We start from the raw sequence: 17,501 nt of genomic DNA, 5'->3' as shown, positions 1-17,501 counted from the left end.
GCCCAGTGGGCAAAAGCATACTGTTTCTACAGCCATGAGCTCTTCTAGATGCTAACTGGGAATCTCAGGGAGCGCTGGGACCATAGCTTTCTTTGCTGCTTCTGCTTACTGCTTTGCCTTCAGGTGCTTTACTCTTTTTCCTTTCTTTGCAAGATGGGGGAAGAAAGGGAGGGGCCGTGTGATAGGTTTCTTGTCACTTTTTTGTTATGAGGGTGGGGTGATCTGAGTGCCAAGCTAATAAGCCTAGCTTTGGTTATTAACCCTGGAAAATTAAGGGTTGATTGTAGGGCTGTGATTGTGGCCTGTGTATTTGTAATATTTCTTTCTGTCAGTGTGCTCTGTGTCGTCTTCCTTTCTTCAGTGAGGATTCTGCCACTATCCCATTCCTATGGCTCCTGCGGGTTAATGTGCTCTCCGGGCTAGTGTTGTTCTTTATTGCAGCGCAAGCTCTTCAGAGTGACCTGGCCTAGAAGATCACTCTGCCTGTCATCTTTAGGTTCTGATGCCCTGGCTGCCTCAGTCGTCAATCTTCTCATTGTTCAAGCCAGAAGGAGCCTTGAAGCAAAATTTTTTTTTTGTCATTTTCCTCTTGCAGATTGTATAAAAAAATCTCCCTCACATCTTTAAATTTCAATTATACTACCTGTGTTCCTCTTCTAGCCTACTCCTACTTTGCTTTTCTTGGATTTCTAATTTCCCAAGTCCTGTAACTCGGAAGGTTGGGTTGAGTGAATGGGAGAACAGACATTTAATGTGTGGTTTGGGGGGAAAGGGGTGGGGAATATGGGTTCGCAGTGTACTTTCAGGCTACCACAGTCTCTACACCTTTCTCCTCTACCACTTAGCATTCATTGAAGAAGTTTTTGATGGTTTATTCCTGGAACAAGATCTAGCCCCATCAACCTGCTCTCTTCAGAGGTTTGGACCTTGTTTTAAATTCCGTCTGGGGTGGACTAGACTCTAGTTTTCTTGAAAAAAAGGAGTTCTTGGAGAGTGGTTGTATCCTGGTGGTTGAGTGCCTGCCCCCCACATATGATATCTCAGGTTCAATCCATAGTACCTCCTAAAAAAAAAGTTCTTAAAACTGGGATTCAGGTCTAGCTATAAATCATTTGAAATATTTGAGGGTTGGTAGTGCTCAGGTAGCTGAGCCCTGGGGTTGCTGATCTTGAGGAATTTACAGCCTGGGGAAAACAGGACCTACCTCACTGAACTTAGTTGATAAGCATATCTTAAAATAGGAAAATTAAGGTAGTTTACATAACTTTTCTTAAGATCATGTAGCTAGAAAGTGGTGAACCTACAAATTACATCAGCTACTCCAGCCACCCAGGGCTTTGTAGTCAGACTATGGTACTGTTGGGAAGATCAAATGGGAATGTGACAAGAATAAGTCCTCATAGTCATTGCTCATTATGCTAGCTGTCTCATTATTAGAGATGTGTTAGAACATTCTGGGGAGATTGGGGTGGCCTAGTGGAGCACAAAGATGAGCATAGGACTTTGGATGTAGGTGAATTCAGCACATAATAGTGAAGACAGTGGATATTTGTAATAACTGGTACTTAATGACTCATTTTTTAGGCCACAGGGCCATACCACTTTGGCCACCACCAGTCTTGGGCAATACTGTTGAGTATCCCAGCGTCAGGATTTTGTAGGTATGGAGAAGAAAGGTTAACATATGGTTAGGGATTCTGCAAAGACATTGGGGGGAAGGCTAAGAGAGAGTAGTTGCCAGTGCGATCGAAGTCTGGGAAGCTGTCTTGGCTGGCTGACTATACCTCCCTCTTGAACATCCCTGGAGGATACTGGCTTTTAATTGAGCCTTTTTCAGACCAGTAACTAATTTCTGGATCAGGAGCCAGAGTTTATAATTTTAAGGACAACAACCCTTGAGGGTGTGAAACTAATGCAAATTGCTTATTCATGTGTAAGAAGTTTGCACCGACACCAGTGTTTAGCCCTAAATTTAGATTTATCCCTCATTTTCCTGCTTTCGGGAGTCCGGGCTCCAGGCTTTCTCAGTTATTTGCGTGTATAATACTCCCCTTTGAAGATCTGCAGCCAGAATATAAGTTTATACTTGGTCCTGGCAAAACTTAAGCTTTCTGGATGACTGGATAAGTCAGTGTACCTCTTGGGGACTTGGTAGCCTCGTCAGCAAATTAAGATTTACCAAAACAGCTTCTACAGTGTTCCAGACTGTAACGGTGCTTTTTCAACATACTACGTCAGTCACATTCTCTGTAGCTGTGACTGGAGGGTAGGGTAGAGAATTGGAACCAGATAACTTTAATTGGTCTTTCCAACTTTTGTGGTTTGTAAGGGGCAAACATTAAGCTCTTGTAGTACTTGGTAAAATACAGTTGGGTAAGTGAACATCAGTATAGAGATATTTTGGACTACAGATCTGTCTAAAGCTCTATTTGGTTCTATTCGTCCAGCTGGTAATCTTGGTGATCAAAAAAGCTGTTCGCATAGACTCTTAACATTTGGGTCCTGCATTTCTATTGAGGGAGCCTGGAAAGTGAACTAGGTGATACGAGTGAAAAGACTTGTTTGCAGTAGTTGCTTTCTTAAGCTGATACTGACAAGCCAGTCCATTTACCTCCTTTTGGCTATCAAGTAGTTAATTCATGCATTCATTCATCCACTTGTTACCTTAGGGAAAACATTCTTGAATGCCTACCATATGCCAGGTGCAGTTCTAACACTGGGGATATGATAGTAAACAGGAAATGGTCCCTGCTCTTGTAGAAAAAGTATTTGCTGGGGGGTGAGGTGGAGTGGGGCAAGAAGATGAAGAAAGAGTTTCAAAGTGGTGGTAAGTATTTGGAAAAATAAAATGGACTCATCCTATAGAGTCCCAAGGGAGGATTGGAGTGTGGGGAATGCCTTGAGTGGTCAGCGAAGGACCAGGAGAAAGAACATTCCAGTCTGAATGAACCTGGGACAAGAAGGCCGATATGTGTGGAGCATAGTGGGAGGGGGGAGGATTAAAAAGATTGGGAGATTCCAGCAAGAACCTGGGTGGGGTCTGCTAGGGTCCAGGAAGAGGAGTTTGGGTTTTTGTTTTTGTTTTTTCCAGTTACAGTGGAAAACGGGTGATGTGTGGTTTATTCTGTTGGGTAAGCCTGCAAAGTGAAACAATTATAACTTGGCCAAGTGATCTTTTAGAAAGTAAATCAAGTAATAAACCTTTTGGGGGTCGGGTGGGGAGAAGGTCAGTTGTCTTGATGTCTGCACACTTGAACTGCATTCTTCAGAAGGTTTATATTCCCAATCTCTCCCTTTTGGACCTGGAGGGATTCCTAGTTTCATAGAATGAGTTGATCTCATGCTTTGGTATTTTGGAAGACAGTTTATTTCCAGGGCTGTTGGGATTTGAAATTTGGAAGATCAAATCAGCAGGAGCCGAGGAGTTCTATACCAAATGCATTACCCTGCACAGGTTGAATTGAGACCACCACCTGATACTGGCCCCCTGGAAAGGGCACACGCAGCTGACTCTAACATGGAATTTGTTGTCTTCATCATTGAACCTGTGACCTTTACTGGGTCTCAGAGGTGCATCAGAATCCACAATGAAATGGACCGAGATTAGTGACCACCACTTCTGTGAATATTGTATTTTGACTTTTACATTCTCACCATTTTCCACTCCAGAAAAAACTCTTGACTAGTTTTCTGGTACTGGATTTCTGAGTCATGTTGGTTTCCAAAACTCAAGTGTTTTTTCTCTGCAGAACTCGGATGTCACTTTTTTTTTTTTTTACCACTCCTTTAGGGGTGGGGGGAGGAAGTGGTGCTTTGGAAGGTAGTATGTTCTCCTGCCTGTAATCTATATTCTGATCCTTCTCATAAACAATTGCTTTTAGCCTGTTTTGTTCATGCTTTAAGTTCCTCCATCTGGCACCCATCCTCTCCTAACTCCCTTTTCAAAAGCTGCTTTACAAAGGGTCGTCTTGACTCTGGAGTGAAGTTGCTTGTTCAATGAATATGTGATTGTGTCAAGAAGCCAAAGGAGAAAAAATGTGGTGAGGGAGCCAGAGGCTCTGGAGAATGTGAATTTGTGTTTTGTTTATAGCTGATTGTGACTTGGCTTTTCCCTCTGAGGTCGGTTGAGGGGTTTACATCTACAGCATTTGCCGATGGCGCCCAATAAAATAAAACAAAAAACTTTGCTGCTCTAGTTTTTTCTCGGGATAGGGTGGCGGGTGTGTATTCAACCTCCATGGTGACACAGGAGTCGTTTCTTCATCTTGGACCTCGGGAGGTGGATTTCTAGAGGGTAAAAACAGGAGACTTGTCTTCTGGACCGACAGGGACTGCTTTCTGGGCCCGTATACTCTGGTTAAAACGGGGCCATTAGCCATTTTCAGAGTTTCTTTCATACCTATAAAGGAAGTTTGAACTGGGGGGAGGCTCCGGGCCTTTCAGGGCTCCAGTATGGATTCCTGTCCAGCGCAGGGCATTGGTTCTGCTGGGGCGCTTCTTTTTAACCTGGCGTTTGTGTCTGGCCTAAGCTTTCGTCCGCAGGCTGCGAGGAGGGGTGGGGTGGTCGGAAAGTTAGGAGAAATTTGGAGTAGAGGGAATTGTAAAAGGCAAAACGGAGCGCTGAATGCGGTTGGTGCGCACGTGGGAGCTTAAAGTTGGCGCCCTGAAACCAAAGGCTGCACACGACCCCCCGCTCCTCCTAATGGCGGTCTGACCTCCGCCGGCGAAGCCCACGTTTTTAGGCCCTCCCTTACGTGGTCCTCTTAACCAATCAGTGACTTCACCTTCGCGAGGTTGGTGCTCATTGGCTTTCATGTCAAAGCTCCGCGGTTACTGACGTTTCCACCCTTCCCGGCCTCTTAGGTAATTGGCGTTCGTGTTAGCCAATCAGGAGGAGGATCTGCGGTAATGCCTGCCCCTTATTTTATTGCGTGGCCAATCCGGTGGCAGGCTCACCTCCCCCTCTACCCAGACTCACTGCTGCGGCCGCCGCCATTTTAGCGTTTTGTCAGAAGCGTCCTCGCTGCGAGGAAGATCCCGTGTTCATCTCCGTGGTGGTGAGAGACTTCGCGAACCCCTACACCGTCTTTCCTTTGCTCTGTTAAGTTTTAGTTCACCCTTTTCGGCTTCGGGGGTGACCTAGTGGGGTTACGGCCTCAGCCTTCACTGAGAGCCACCTTCGGTCCTCGGCGTTGCGCGGTAAGCCTGGAGCAGCCCTTCCCCCACGACCTCCCTCGAGAATACCTAGCTTTCCTCCCACCCTGCCTTCCAGCGCCGGGGCTCAGAGGCCTGCCTTGAGGTTTCGAGCGCGATAACCAGGCATTCCTTAAACTCAGGAATTGCAACCCCGTTTCGGGAATTGCTCAGTCCTTCAGATTTTTTCTGGTTAATGTGTGAAGTTCCTATCCCTGGCCGCTTTCTCCGTTCCGTAGCATCTCGTAGGAAGGTACTCCTAGAGAGACGTTTCCCATTTCGGCCTTTCCCCGTGGTGTCCACGCCCGAGTAGTGCGTTCACTATTTCCAGAGAAAACCCTAGGACGTAGCTTTGCCAAAGGCCCACTTTTCCGGAAATGGCGGCTACTTGGAATACTAGGAAAGGATGAGCCCAATTAATAATATCAGTAAATTTAGTGAATCCGGCCAGCCCAGTAGTTAAACCTTTATTTTCTGATTACTTTCAGAGTGTGATAAAGAAGTCCGGTTACCCTTAGCTCTTCGTTTCTGCCCTCACTTTCAGTCCCATTTGAAGATATGTAATCCTACCAATCCCTTTGTCTACTAAGGACCTCCCCATTACAGATCATAGATCTCATACTTAGAGGTTTGATAACGGCTTTTGTAGTAGCCTTGTTTTTGTTTTTACTTCCTGTTGGTTGTTATTTGGAAATGTACGCTGGAGTGAAAGGAGATGGCAAGGTTGATCTTTTTTAACTTAAATGTATCTTGGACTGATGTAGTGGGTCTGAAGTCTTTGTTAGTTAGCGTTCTCTTTTTTTTTTTTCCTTCCCTCCCAGGCTGTTGTCAGGATGGTGAAGCTGTTCATCGGAAACCTGCCCCGGGAGGCCACAGAGCAGGAGATCCGCTCACTCTTCGAGCAGTATGGGAAGGTGCTGGAATGTGACATCATTAAGAACTACGGTTTTGTGCACATCGAGGACAAGACGGCGGCCGAAGATGCCATACGCAACCTGCACCACTACAAGCTGCACGGGGTGAACATCAACGTGGAAGCCAGCAAGAATAAGAGCAAAACCTCAACAAAGTTACATGTGGGCAACATCAGTCCCGCCTGTACCAACAAGGAGCTTCGCGCGAAGTTTGAGGAGTATGGGCCGGTCATCGAATGTGACATCGTGAAGGATTATGCCTTCGTACACATGGAGCGGGCAGAGGATGCAGTGGAAGCCATCAGAGGCCTTGACAACACTGAGTTTCAAGGTGAACCACCCTCTTTGGGTTAGAGAGCTGTAAGGACTGAATACAAGGCCTATGTGCGAGAAACAGGTTGGATAAGTAATGGAAGAGATGTGGGTTGTAGGTACAGCGTGGCTGACTGGTGGAAGATTGAGTACGGGTGACGCTTCTTAAAATGGAGAATGCATGGGATTTAGAGGGTCTATATTGGGGAAATAAATCTCCCACAGAAATACTGGTTGGCTTTGGATTGAAGCCCCTAAGGTGTCTTGCTTTTCAGAGCAGAAATCCTTGCCACTGAAGACTTCCTGAGTATTTCCCCACCCCCAGTGATAGATAGTAAAGCACATTACAGTGTTTGATTTGGAATGTGGTGTCTCAGTACAGTGTTAATATTATGCAGTATTTTACGAGGAACCTGAAAAAAGTGGTTTATGCCACGTATTTAGGAGTACACGCTTCCATTTCCTTTTTTTTTAAAAAAAGATAATCAGTGCCGTTAAAGGGCCTCAGATAGCCCCTGGTGCTTTTGTATTATGCCTTTACTAAGAGGTCCTATTTGGAGGATGAGGCCACTTTAATATTAAGAACTTATTCCAGGAGTTTCTGGGAATTGATGTTGGTTTTTTTTTTGTTTGTTTTTAATTTAACCATGGCAGTGCCTTTCCATTGGTTTTGGGAGTGAACTTCAATGTCCATGGTGTTAGAACATTTAGATGGTATATCCTGAAGCCATGACTAGATGAACCAAGGCTTGTTATTGTGCTTGGAGGGCAAGGTGGGTGATAATGTGGATTACCACTTTATTTTGGAAAGTATTTTTTCTTGAATTTAAGATCTAAACAACTGTGGCAAGAGTGGCAGTTGTGAAGGAGTGGTAACCATGGTGAGTGACCCCTGAACTCTAGCTCTCTTCCCATCCCTGTGGGTCCCTAGTGTCAGAAAACCTTTTCCCTTTGGTTATGATTATTTCCACAACTCTTTGCTGCATTTTTGAACTCATATTTCAGTCTTAGTGAACAAGGTGTAGTGGCGGCTTCTCTTCTTAAGTGCTCCCTTTTTAAGGATTATTGCTGCTCTCTCCAGTGTTTATTTCCCTTGAATTGGGCCTTTCTTAAACCTGGAGGTCTGATCATCATCCCCCAAGTAAATGGTGCCCTGTGTCATGGGTATTAATGCATTATTTTAAAAAAAAGTGTCCCAGCTCTCTCAGGTCTAGTTTGTTTTCCCTCTTTAATTGGCAGATTGAGAATTATTTTGTCAACAATTTAATTGGGAGCAGAGGCTGCTCTTGTGGAGAGTTCATGGTATAATACTTAGGACATTTTAACCTAGTCGTAGAAAACAAGGTCTCTGCTTCTTGCAGTTCACACAGCATGGATTGATTGAGGAGAAATCCCTATAACAGCTCCGGGCATCAGCTCTTAACTGCTCTGACACTACCTATGCTTTGTTGTTTTTGTTCTGTTTTCCTTTAATTAGTTATTTTCCTTTCCTAATAGCATTTAGAATTTTAGTAGTGGAATTCTATGTGTATGTTGAGTAGCAATATATATGTATAATAAAGTGGTTTTTTCAGTTTCCCAGTGTTTGCTATGTTCCCCCCCTTACTCCAAGCCATGCTTTTTAATTGTTTGCTCATTTAAAGAAAATCTTTTCTAGATATTTTTTAAAATTCAGCTTTTCCTGGCATTAGAATTGGATAAACCCTTAGATCAGGTCATTTATAGGTGCATTTTATGTATGAAATGTTGTGTGGTTGGTTCTTGATTGCACTTTATGGTGTTTTTTTTTGTTTTGTTTTTTTTAGGTGCCAAAGGGACACACATTAGCACTTTAAGGCACTTAAGTATTTAATTACATGTATTTGCTTTTAATAATCTGCATCCTAAACTTCCCAGCTATTAATGTTTAGACCAGACCTTTATGGATATTTTGGTCTCTCCAGCCCCTTTTCTGCATTGTCTTCTAGCTTCCCAAAACCTAACTTTAATTTTGGAGGTAAAATTTTGTGTACCACTTTTTTTAATGTTAGATGAGTAGATTACCCTTTCATTGGCCCTGCCCTAGTTCTAGTCCTTTACTTACTGACATGTGCGTGTTTGGGGGCATTATTGCCAGTTGCTTTAGAAAGCTTTTTCTGGCTTTGGATCAGTTCCGTTATTCACCAGTAAACGGGTAGATCATGTTAGGTGGAAACTGCTTCTTTGAACGGGTTTAAAATTTGCGTGTGTTTGCTTTTACTTTCTGTTGTAAATGGATCCTCATTTTGTTAGGTTTTCAGAAATAGTGTTTCTCATTTCCAGAACACAAATTATAATTTTCGGAGAAAAATAGTATTAAATGCATGTTTTTTAGGATCTCAGATTCCTGGTAGAAGGAAAAAAAAAACCTTAATTTGCTAAAATGAGCAAGAACCTGACTAATATTACTGGTTATTCTCTTTTCTCATCATCCGTTTTCTCCCACTTTTTTTTTAAAATATAATTTCCTTTCTGAAAATTAAGGCCTTAATCTTGTGTACTATTACCTTTGGGCCTACTGGAGTCACTAAAGTTAATTGTCATATTGTAAAGAATCTTAGAATGAATGTCAGAACAGGCATTTTAAAGGATACATTTAAGGGGGGAAGGGAGTCTTTCAATTTGTATTCCCCCACTCCCAGTTCATGTGTGTTTTCCAGAGATAGACCTTAAAACTTGGCCTGCTGCATCAGCCAAGGATGGAGTCTAGTTCACTCTCTGGCAGTGTTAGTGTACAGCTTTTTATTCCTTTCTGCTGCTGCTGCTATTTTTGCATTCTCCAGGTTATTTATTATTTTGGACCACTGTTTGGAGTAGAATTTTGCGCACAATTACTTGGCAAAGGATGAGATGCTAATATTTGAGCAAGGTTCTTTTTCTTAGGCATTAAACTGATATATAACTGAAGCATTTTTTTCATTTCATTGATCTTTTCCTGAAATCAGGTCATTATACTAAATATGTTGTTTGGCTTTTTAAAAAGTTTTATTATTATAAATCTTTTTGGCAATAATGAGCCCTGCATTAACGTGGTCTAAGTAAAGCCATTGCTATGGCCAGTGTCTGGGGTAGGGGCTGGGGCTATGACTAAGAGTGATAGCAACCCTTCTTGCGTCTGTTTCTTCAAGGCAAACGAATGCACGTGCAGTTGTCCACCAGCCGGCTTAGGACTGCGCCCGGGATGGGAGACCAGAGCGGCTGCTATCGGTGCGGGAAAGAGGGGCACTGGTCCAAAGAATGTCCGATAGATCGTTCGGGCCGCGTGGCAGACTTTTCCGAGCAGTATAATGAGCAATATGGAGCAGTGCGTACGCCTTACACCATGAGCTATGGGGATTCATTGTATTACAACAACGCGTACGGAGCGCTCGATGCCTACTACAAGCGCTGCCGCGCCGCACGGTCCTATGAGGCAGTGGCGGCTGCAGCTGCCTCCGCGTATAATTACGCAGAGCAGACCCTGTCCCAGCTGCCACAAGTCCAGAATACAGCCATGGCCAGTCACCTCACCTCCACCTCTCTCGATCCCTACGATAGACATCTGTTGCCGACCTCAGGAGCTGCTGCTGCCACAGCTGCTGCTGCAGCAGCAGCTGCTGCTGCTGTTACTGCAGCTTCCACTTCATATTACGGGCGGGATCGGAGCCCCCTGCGTCGCGCTACAGCCCCAGTCCCCACTGTTGGAGAGGGCTACGGTTACGGGCATGAGAGTGAGTTGTCCCAAGCTTCGGCAGCCGCGCGGAATTCCCTGTACGACATGGCCCGGTATGAGCGCGAGCAGTATGCGGATCGGGCGCGGTACTCAGCCTTTTAAAGCTTGAGGTGAGCGCGGTGGGGTCTCCCCTATTCTGATTTTGCCATCCTTCCTGCAGCCCAGGGTCTCCAATTAGGCTGCCCTGCTTGCTTGCTTTTGTGAGGTTAGAGTGCAGTTACTAGTGTTAGCTTGGTTCAGAGGCTAGAAGTCCCTAACTGTCTAATTTTTTGGAATGTATAAAAGTCCTTGGCCCTCATGGCCATTTTTTCCAGGGTTCCTGATAATAGGAATCATTCTGATTTTATTTGTGCCTGAAAAAACAAACGAAACAAAGAATGGTATATTAGCAAATCTTGGATTACACATATGGGCTTAATTGAAGGGAACCTGGGACCTTAGGCATCAGGCTCAGGTGTGCTTTTTCTCAAAGTCTTTGATGAGATTCCTAATTGTGCAACATTACTAAGGTCTGCAAATTCCTGTTCTGCTTCTTGAATTGTGAAAGGTCTTATATGACCTGTAATGAAAAGACCTATACCTAGTTAACTGCTTAGGTCCCAGTTACCGTAAAGACTACCAGAATAGCATCATCTTAGTTTTGAAGAGGACCTGTGACATTACTGATCAGTTCAGCCCCTATAAGCTTTATAAAACAGTTCAACAAGGAGTCTGGGGCATAGACTCCAAAATCCAACTTCTTCACTCAGCTTAGTTGCTGAATAGAGTACCCACCTTACTGTTAAAAACTTTGAGTCTATCCTTTAAGACTTCCTTTGTTTAGTGATATTTTGTTTTTGTTTTTTTGTTTTTTAAACTGATTCCACAATGCTAGTTTTGACATCTCCATTTCTCCAAGATACATAGTAATATAAATATACACACATACCTGATAAATTTTATTTTTTTGGGGTAATGTTGAAATCCAGTGTTGGGAGCTTTGCCTTAAGCAGTTTACTCCCATTTTCTTCCCACTAGTTGTTAATGAACACATAATACTCTTGAACCACTAGCTCTGCCTTGAGCCCTGGCTTCCTCTACTTTGGATTTTGAGCCTCATGGACCATTTGGCTCTGCTTGAATATATTCTCTTCTGTTGCTAGCCAGCTTTGAGCTCTTAAGTGTTTAAGATTGCTATTGTACTAAAAGGTGATTATTCTCAGTGGCCTTTGTTTTAAATAGCCTTCCATTAGTTCCAGACTGCCCACTGATCCTTCTGTAACCGGGTTGAGGATTGGATAGTCTGTTTTCTTTTCAGGGAGGGCAGAAGGTGTGTGACTTGCCTAGAGTCATTGGGTAGGAAATAGTTGATAGGGCTGGAAAAGAAACTTGAGTGAGTTGAAGCATAGCTAACATTCCCTGAAGTGTACCAACTTTCAAAGTTAATATCTTCCCTGGGCAGAGTTGGATATCCTGGGGCCTAACAACCTGTTCTGTTGATGGTACTTTTTCCTAGACCTTGGATGGTTTTTAACTTGAACCTTGACAGTAATTCCCAGATTGAAATGTAATGTTGAGTTTTTACTGCAGACAGCCAACTGGAATCTTTCCCTTCCCCTTTTCCTGCCCTCTAGTAACAGTTGGTAGTGCGGGATTACCTACTATGAAGAATGTTAATGTTAGCAGTTAAAAGCAATGGAGTGTCTTTGTCTGATCTCATGAAGATTTGTTATTTTAGAGAAGGCCCCCAATCTGGGATTGCCTAATAATTGTCCCAGTTATTTTCTGGCCTTCAAGATTTTTTTCTTATTTATTTATACAATAAAATCCAAATTTTATTAAGGATTTCAAATTACATTATATTATTTTTTCACTTTTAGATGTGTGATACTGGGGAAGGGTGCAAGTGAAAAAATAAGTTATCAGACTTTGAATTTTTTCAGTGGGAAGCCTTTTTGAGCTTTGCTGTAAAGCCCCTGTATTGTGCTCTCTTTCAGGTGGGATGTGTGTGGGCTGAAATTCCGAGCTGCGGTTGTGCATGAGAATACACCCTTCGTGGTACCCTGTCGCCGGGACGTTCTTGGCTCTGTGCGTTCAGTCCCTCAGGAACCGTGGACCTTAATAATTTACCTTGCTAAGTTTGGACTTTTTCTTCCTTTCCTTTCCTCTCCTGCCCATTTTCCTGTTCTCGTCCTTCAATACTTCTGTTGCTTCCCACTCATGTTCTGTTCTCCCCGCAGGCCTCATTGTGTGCAGAAACTATGGTGGGGGCAGTGCTGTCTCCCTGCCTCCTGCTTCCACTGGGTGTTGGATTTGGGGAGAGAGTCATTGCTCCTGGGTCGTCTTCTTGGCCCAAAGGCTTGTGGTGGGTAGACCTATAGAGTTGGATCACTTTTTCCTTTCCAGTGAAATAAAAGGTTTTTCAACTTAATATGGTATGTGTGCTTTGAGAGAGTTCTTGCTTGGACTTGTTTCTAGACTTTTAATTTGTATCTTGAAGAGAAGGGGTGGGTGTGAAGTTTAAGTTATTTAGCTTTGGGTGACTATCATTACAATTTTTCCTCGATTGTAAATAAGGACTAAAAGCTACCAAGGGAAAGGAGGTTTTATATAGGTGTACCGATGCCGAGGTAGCCTTATTCCAGTGACAGCATCCTCCCACTGGTCTACCTTTAATCAAGCCAGCTACAAAGAGATGTAAAAAGTTCCGTGCTGGAGAAGTAATCATCACCCACCCTTTATGACTACCATTCCAGCCACCCAGTTAACACATCTAGTGTTCTTCCAAGGCAGAGGTCTAGGAAAAGGAAGGCTTTGAGGAAAGAAAGCAGCTTTCATGGGTAGCTAATCATACTTCATACTTCTCATACGGTGTGGAAAAACAAAGCTGTGCCTCCAGCAGAAATTTAGATCCATTAACACCCTTTGATGCCTTTGAGCATTTATTTGTATAGCACTGCCAATACCTGAATGACCCCTCCAGCACATCATTAATTGTATTTACAGCCTTTAGATGATACATACAGAAAAGGCACTTAGCTGTGAGCTTTTAGGTTAGATTATTGAATGAAGGCTGAGTTGCAAGAGTCACCATCTCTTCCGTTTTTTATTTCTCCCAGAAACATTCAACAAATTAAAGCCTTCTATATCCCAGGCCTTATGCTTTCAGGAAAGGGTGGAGGGAGTGGTAGGAAATTAAGGAAAGTCTATAGTTGGTGAGTTCTCAAGTTTTTCTACTTACTGCTTTTACCTGATTCTTCCTAATTCATAATAGATGGCCAAGTTGAGAACAGCTTTGTAATTGATAACACATGTAATTTAGCGAATGCTGTGTTTGAGGTCCTGTGTGACAGATGTGTTAACTTTTTTTTTTTAATGTAACTACTAAGTGTCTGTTACAAGGATTTGCTCTTCGGATCAGGGGATTGGCAAGTCCTAATTCTCCCTAGGTCAGGCTTTAAATTGGTATTTTCAATGAAGGTTTTGATGAAGTCTCCAGAAGTTGAAGTAGATATAGAAATCTTTCTGACTGTCGAAGTCATCAGTTAAGGTCTTCAGTTGGTTGGATGAGATTCTCTCATTGCTGAAGGCACTCTCCTTAGTTGATTGTAAATATAATCGGTCATAGATAAAATGAGCTGCTAATGATTGAAGTCCATGAACAACCCTCACAGGCCAGTGCTTGCTTGACCAAACAACTGGACACCTTAACTTAGTGAACTTGGCATATATCCTTAACCTTCACAACTACTATGTGCTAACTCCTTTAATTCTCTTTTCTGTCAGTTCCAGTCTTACTCCTCTTCCCCTCCAAATACAAATAGAAAGCTAAAAATGGAAGCAAACTTTAGTGAAACAAGTGAGAATACGGTATCAATTCCAGGAAAACTTGATGGAATTAAGGGAGTAAGGAAGGGATGATAGAAAGGGCTATTAGTTGCAAGATAGAAGGGCTTTCTTCTGGGCTAGGTACTTGACCTGCATTTGTCCTTCCTTAGCTGGCTCTAGTACTCTTTGTCATTGCCACTTCTTTTGAAGGATTTTACTTACTTTGGCCTCTTTCTCTAAAGGACAGATGGATAACTGATTCATACTTTTATCTTTGTAATAGTTCTGGAGCTTATATTCTAGTAGGATAGATGGATAATATCAAGAGAGTTCTATTTAGATGTGAATAGTCAGTGAAGGCTTTTTCTGAGATGACATGCCATAGTAGATTGTGCATGAGCAAAATGATAAATTTTTAAAAATCTTGAGAGTGTTATATTTTTGCATTGTAAAACAAGATGTCTGCTTAATTCCTTGATTATTCTATTAAAGGAAATCTTTTTGTTTTTTCCCTTTGCTTCCCAAGGACAGGAACTGCATTCCCCAGAATTTACGATACTGCCTGGCATGTAATAGATATATTACTGGGTAATCGTACATTAATTAAATAGAGATTTAATTAAGGAATTACACTGTTAGTGCTTTTTTCCCCCTTTTTGCCAATGTTCCTTGTGCTAGATTTCCTTCTGACTTTATTGGGAATTCCCTGGGGAAAAAAAGGTATATATGTATTTTTAATAAAAACTCTCCCTACCCCTCGCCTCATTCCTCCTACCTGTACTCTGCTTTGTCTATGAATTTGCTATTTCTAGTCATCTCTCATAAGTGATACACAATTTTTGCCCTTGTATACCTCGCTTATTCAGAGCATGGTGTTTTCATACCTTCATTCTTAGGGCTAAATAATACTCCATTGTGTGTATATACTACTATTTTTTTTTTTTTAAAGGAGGCACCGGGTATTGAACCTGGGACCCACCTTGTACATGAGAAGCAGGTGCTCAACCATAGAGCTACACCTGCTCCTCTGCTACATTTTGAAGAAACTCATTCTTGCTCTTTCCTTTGAGAGCCCAGTTTTCCTATAATAACTTGAGAGTAGTGTTTTTATGACTAAGATTTTTGAAATTATTTTTAACGTGTATCTTGAGTTGCGGTCACCATATAGTCTCTGTAATTGACAAGGTTATAGTCTCATCACCTACCTCATGAATGATAGTAGTTTTTAAGAGTAATGCTTCAATGTACTGATTTTCCCTAGCCTCCCACTCTTTGTTTTTCTGTTCAGTGAAGTGTGGTTAGCATCCACCTGAGAGCTGGGTTTGCAGTTCACTTAAGCACACAGTTGGCCTATTATGTTTGTCACCGTGTGGGGAGTACAAAGATGAATAGGGCATGGTGTGTTTCCTCACCTTGCCTCCAGAAGCTGGTTCCTGTCTGGACCTTGGATGTGCAAATCATGCACCCCTGTAAGTCCAGGGGTATATGGGAATCATCACTCTTACATAGTGATGACATCTGACCGGCCTGGTTCTGGTGAAACAAAGGACCAGTGAGTGCAGTGGTTTTAGAGTGGTCCTGGGATTTTTTTGTGTGGTGCTAGATCTCTTAACTTTGACTTAAAGTCTTATAGGCATTCCCCAAATTAGGGCTGACTTGGGTGAATGCTAAATTAAACCATAATCCTTAATGCCAGAGCTAGTGAGAGGTAGACCATTTGCACTTGATATTCAGAGTGCTTTCAGACTACTGTAGTCAAGTTCTTAGCACATGGTCTTATGCTGAGGCAAAGGTAATTGCCAGCATGATGGTGATAGAAAGTCAGGTTTGGAGAGCAACAGTCGAGGTTGAAGGAGGAGAAAGTAAGAATCCCAGGAAGGGATTTCTCCAAGACAAAATGAGAAACATTTGGATATATTTAAGAAAAATGGGGAAACTATGAGCATCTTACTCAGAAACAAAGGTAAGGAATAGCTAAAGAGCTATAAAAACAATTGCATTCTGGGGCAGGGGACTTGTAAAAATTAATTGTAACATATACTCAATTTCCTATTTTAACCACTTTCATGTGTAAAATTAAGTAATTCATAATATCAGCCATTATCTTTACCATCAGCCATTACTAAAACTTATTCATCAATGGGACAGGGAACTTTTTAAAGCCTTGTGATCCTATTTACTTTGTCAAACCATATTCATTCTTCATTTTGAGAAAAATTTTGTCACGATAACGTCTTTCTTTTGTCTTAAGTCAGATGATGATGGCTTAACATGGCAGAATCTTTCAACCTCCTACCAGTTGCTGAACTTCTGACAGGAGTAGGGATTTTTTAATACTTTGTGGAAGGTAAATAGCAACCCTTAAGATATAAAGCAGGGATAGCGTTCTCAGTCTGTCCAGGTAAGACTCAAAGATGTGATTAGTGATGTGAACCTTTAAAGAGGACTTGTTTTCTATTACTACTCCTGTTTTTTAAGTCTCTGAAATATGATTGTGTTTTGATTATCTGTATATATCAGAATTTAATTGACATTGTTTTATTTTCACTGGCACATGAAATGATACACCGTAAGATCATAATAAAAGATTGGTCATTATATTTTTAAGAGCTATTTGTGTGTCCTTTTTGTCTTTTCGTATCATTTGCTTATTTTTTTAAAAACCAAGCATGGGTTTTCATTGATGGAAGGCCCTGTATGTATTAAGGAAGTTAGCTCTTTGTGATGAATTGCTAGTTTTTTCCCCCAATTTGTAATTTATTTCATGATGTTACTGCCATGCAAAAAAATGTGTAATAGTTGAATTTCCTAACTTTTGTTTTTTTATGACATTCAGGATTCTGCTCTATACTTTATGGCTTTTTTCCTGCACTTCAAGAACGTAAATAAAGTCATACTTTTTTGGGGTACTTTTATGTTTTTTTTTTTTTTTTTAGTTTAATTCTTTAATCCATTTGGATTTTGATATAAAGTGTGAGGGTAGGTATCTGTTTTCTAGGTGACTGCTCAGGTGGGGACTTGAATTTAAACATCTCTCCATTTAACTGCACTGGTCTTAATAGGATGAAACTTGATGTTATTTAGAAGAACAGGGTGTCCTCTTTCTTTTATTGATTATAAGAAGCAAAAGCAAGGCATCTTAGTAAGTCTATGAAAGACTGGAAGAGGGGAGTTTTGATGCCTCCATGCTACTATTACTATCAAACCCTGTGTATCCAGAGGGAACAGCTGTCCTGTACCAAGTAACTCACAGTCTCTGGAAGTTGGCCTAGGGTTGCACAATCAGCCCTGGTTGTGAAATTTGTTCTGGAGTGCTCTGAAGAATGTATTTAGTCTTCGCTTATTGGAGTGCTAATCAGATTTGCTGTGGTTTGGGATGCCTGCCTGCCTGTTAGAGACTAAGGATTCAACCTACAGAACCTGCTGAAGAACCAGTGCTTTCCCCAGTACAGTTGCTGCAATGTCCAGGGCTTTGCTGCCTCAAGATTGAATTTACAGGAGCCTACCCTGCCTCAGTCAAAATGAAGGAGAATGTAACTTCTAGC

The 17,501-nt window shown here is 42.1% G+C and overlaps 1 protein-coding gene across 3 annotated transcripts; it reads left to right on the top strand.

Annotated features, from left to right (window-relative positions):
* The first annotated feature begins 4,863 nt into the window (after positions 1-4,863).
* LOC131272922 (RNA-binding protein 4) lies at positions 4,864-16,569 on the top strand. 3 transcript variants are annotated; one of them, XM_071217945.1, is made up of 4 exons: positions 4,864-5,199; positions 6,015-6,438; positions 9,566-10,259; positions 12,126-16,569. In XM_071217945.1, exons 2-3 carry the CDS (start codon positions 6,027-6,029, stop codon positions 10,249-10,251), a joined length of 1,098 nt encoding a protein of 365 aa, XP_071074046.1. In that variant the 5' UTR covers positions 4,864-5,199; positions 6,015-6,026; the 3' UTR covers positions 10,252-10,259; positions 12,126-16,569. The 3 variants fall into 3 exon arrangements, with proteins under 3 accessions (XP_071074046.1, XP_071074047.1, XP_071074048.1); XM_071217946.1 differs by having other exon boundaries at positions 4,947-5,057; XM_071217947.1 differs by having other exon boundaries at positions 4,989-5,100.
* The last annotated feature ends 932 nt before the right edge of the window (positions 16,570-17,501 follow it).

Source organism: Dasypus novemcinctus, chromosome 10, assembly GCF_030445035.2.
Source record: "Dasypus novemcinctus isolate mDasNov1 chromosome 10, mDasNov1.1.hap2, whole genome shotgun sequence".
Taxonomy (NCBI): Eukaryota; Metazoa; Chordata; class Mammalia; order Cingulata; family Dasypodidae; genus Dasypus; species Dasypus novemcinctus.
Note: the sequence above shows the minus strand (reverse complement) of the source record. Positions and strands in the feature narration are given on the sequence as shown.

Bases quoted from the DNA above. Each gene is read 5' to 3' on its own strand.
- LOC131272922 (XM_071217945.1), top strand. From the start codon at position 6,027: ATGGTGAAGCTGTTCATCGGAAACCTGCCCCGGGAGGCCACAGAGCAG. The intron at 6,439-9,565 runs GTGAACCACCCT...TGTTTCTTCAAG, and splicing joins TGACAACACTGAGTTTCAAG to GCAAACGAATGCACGTGCAG.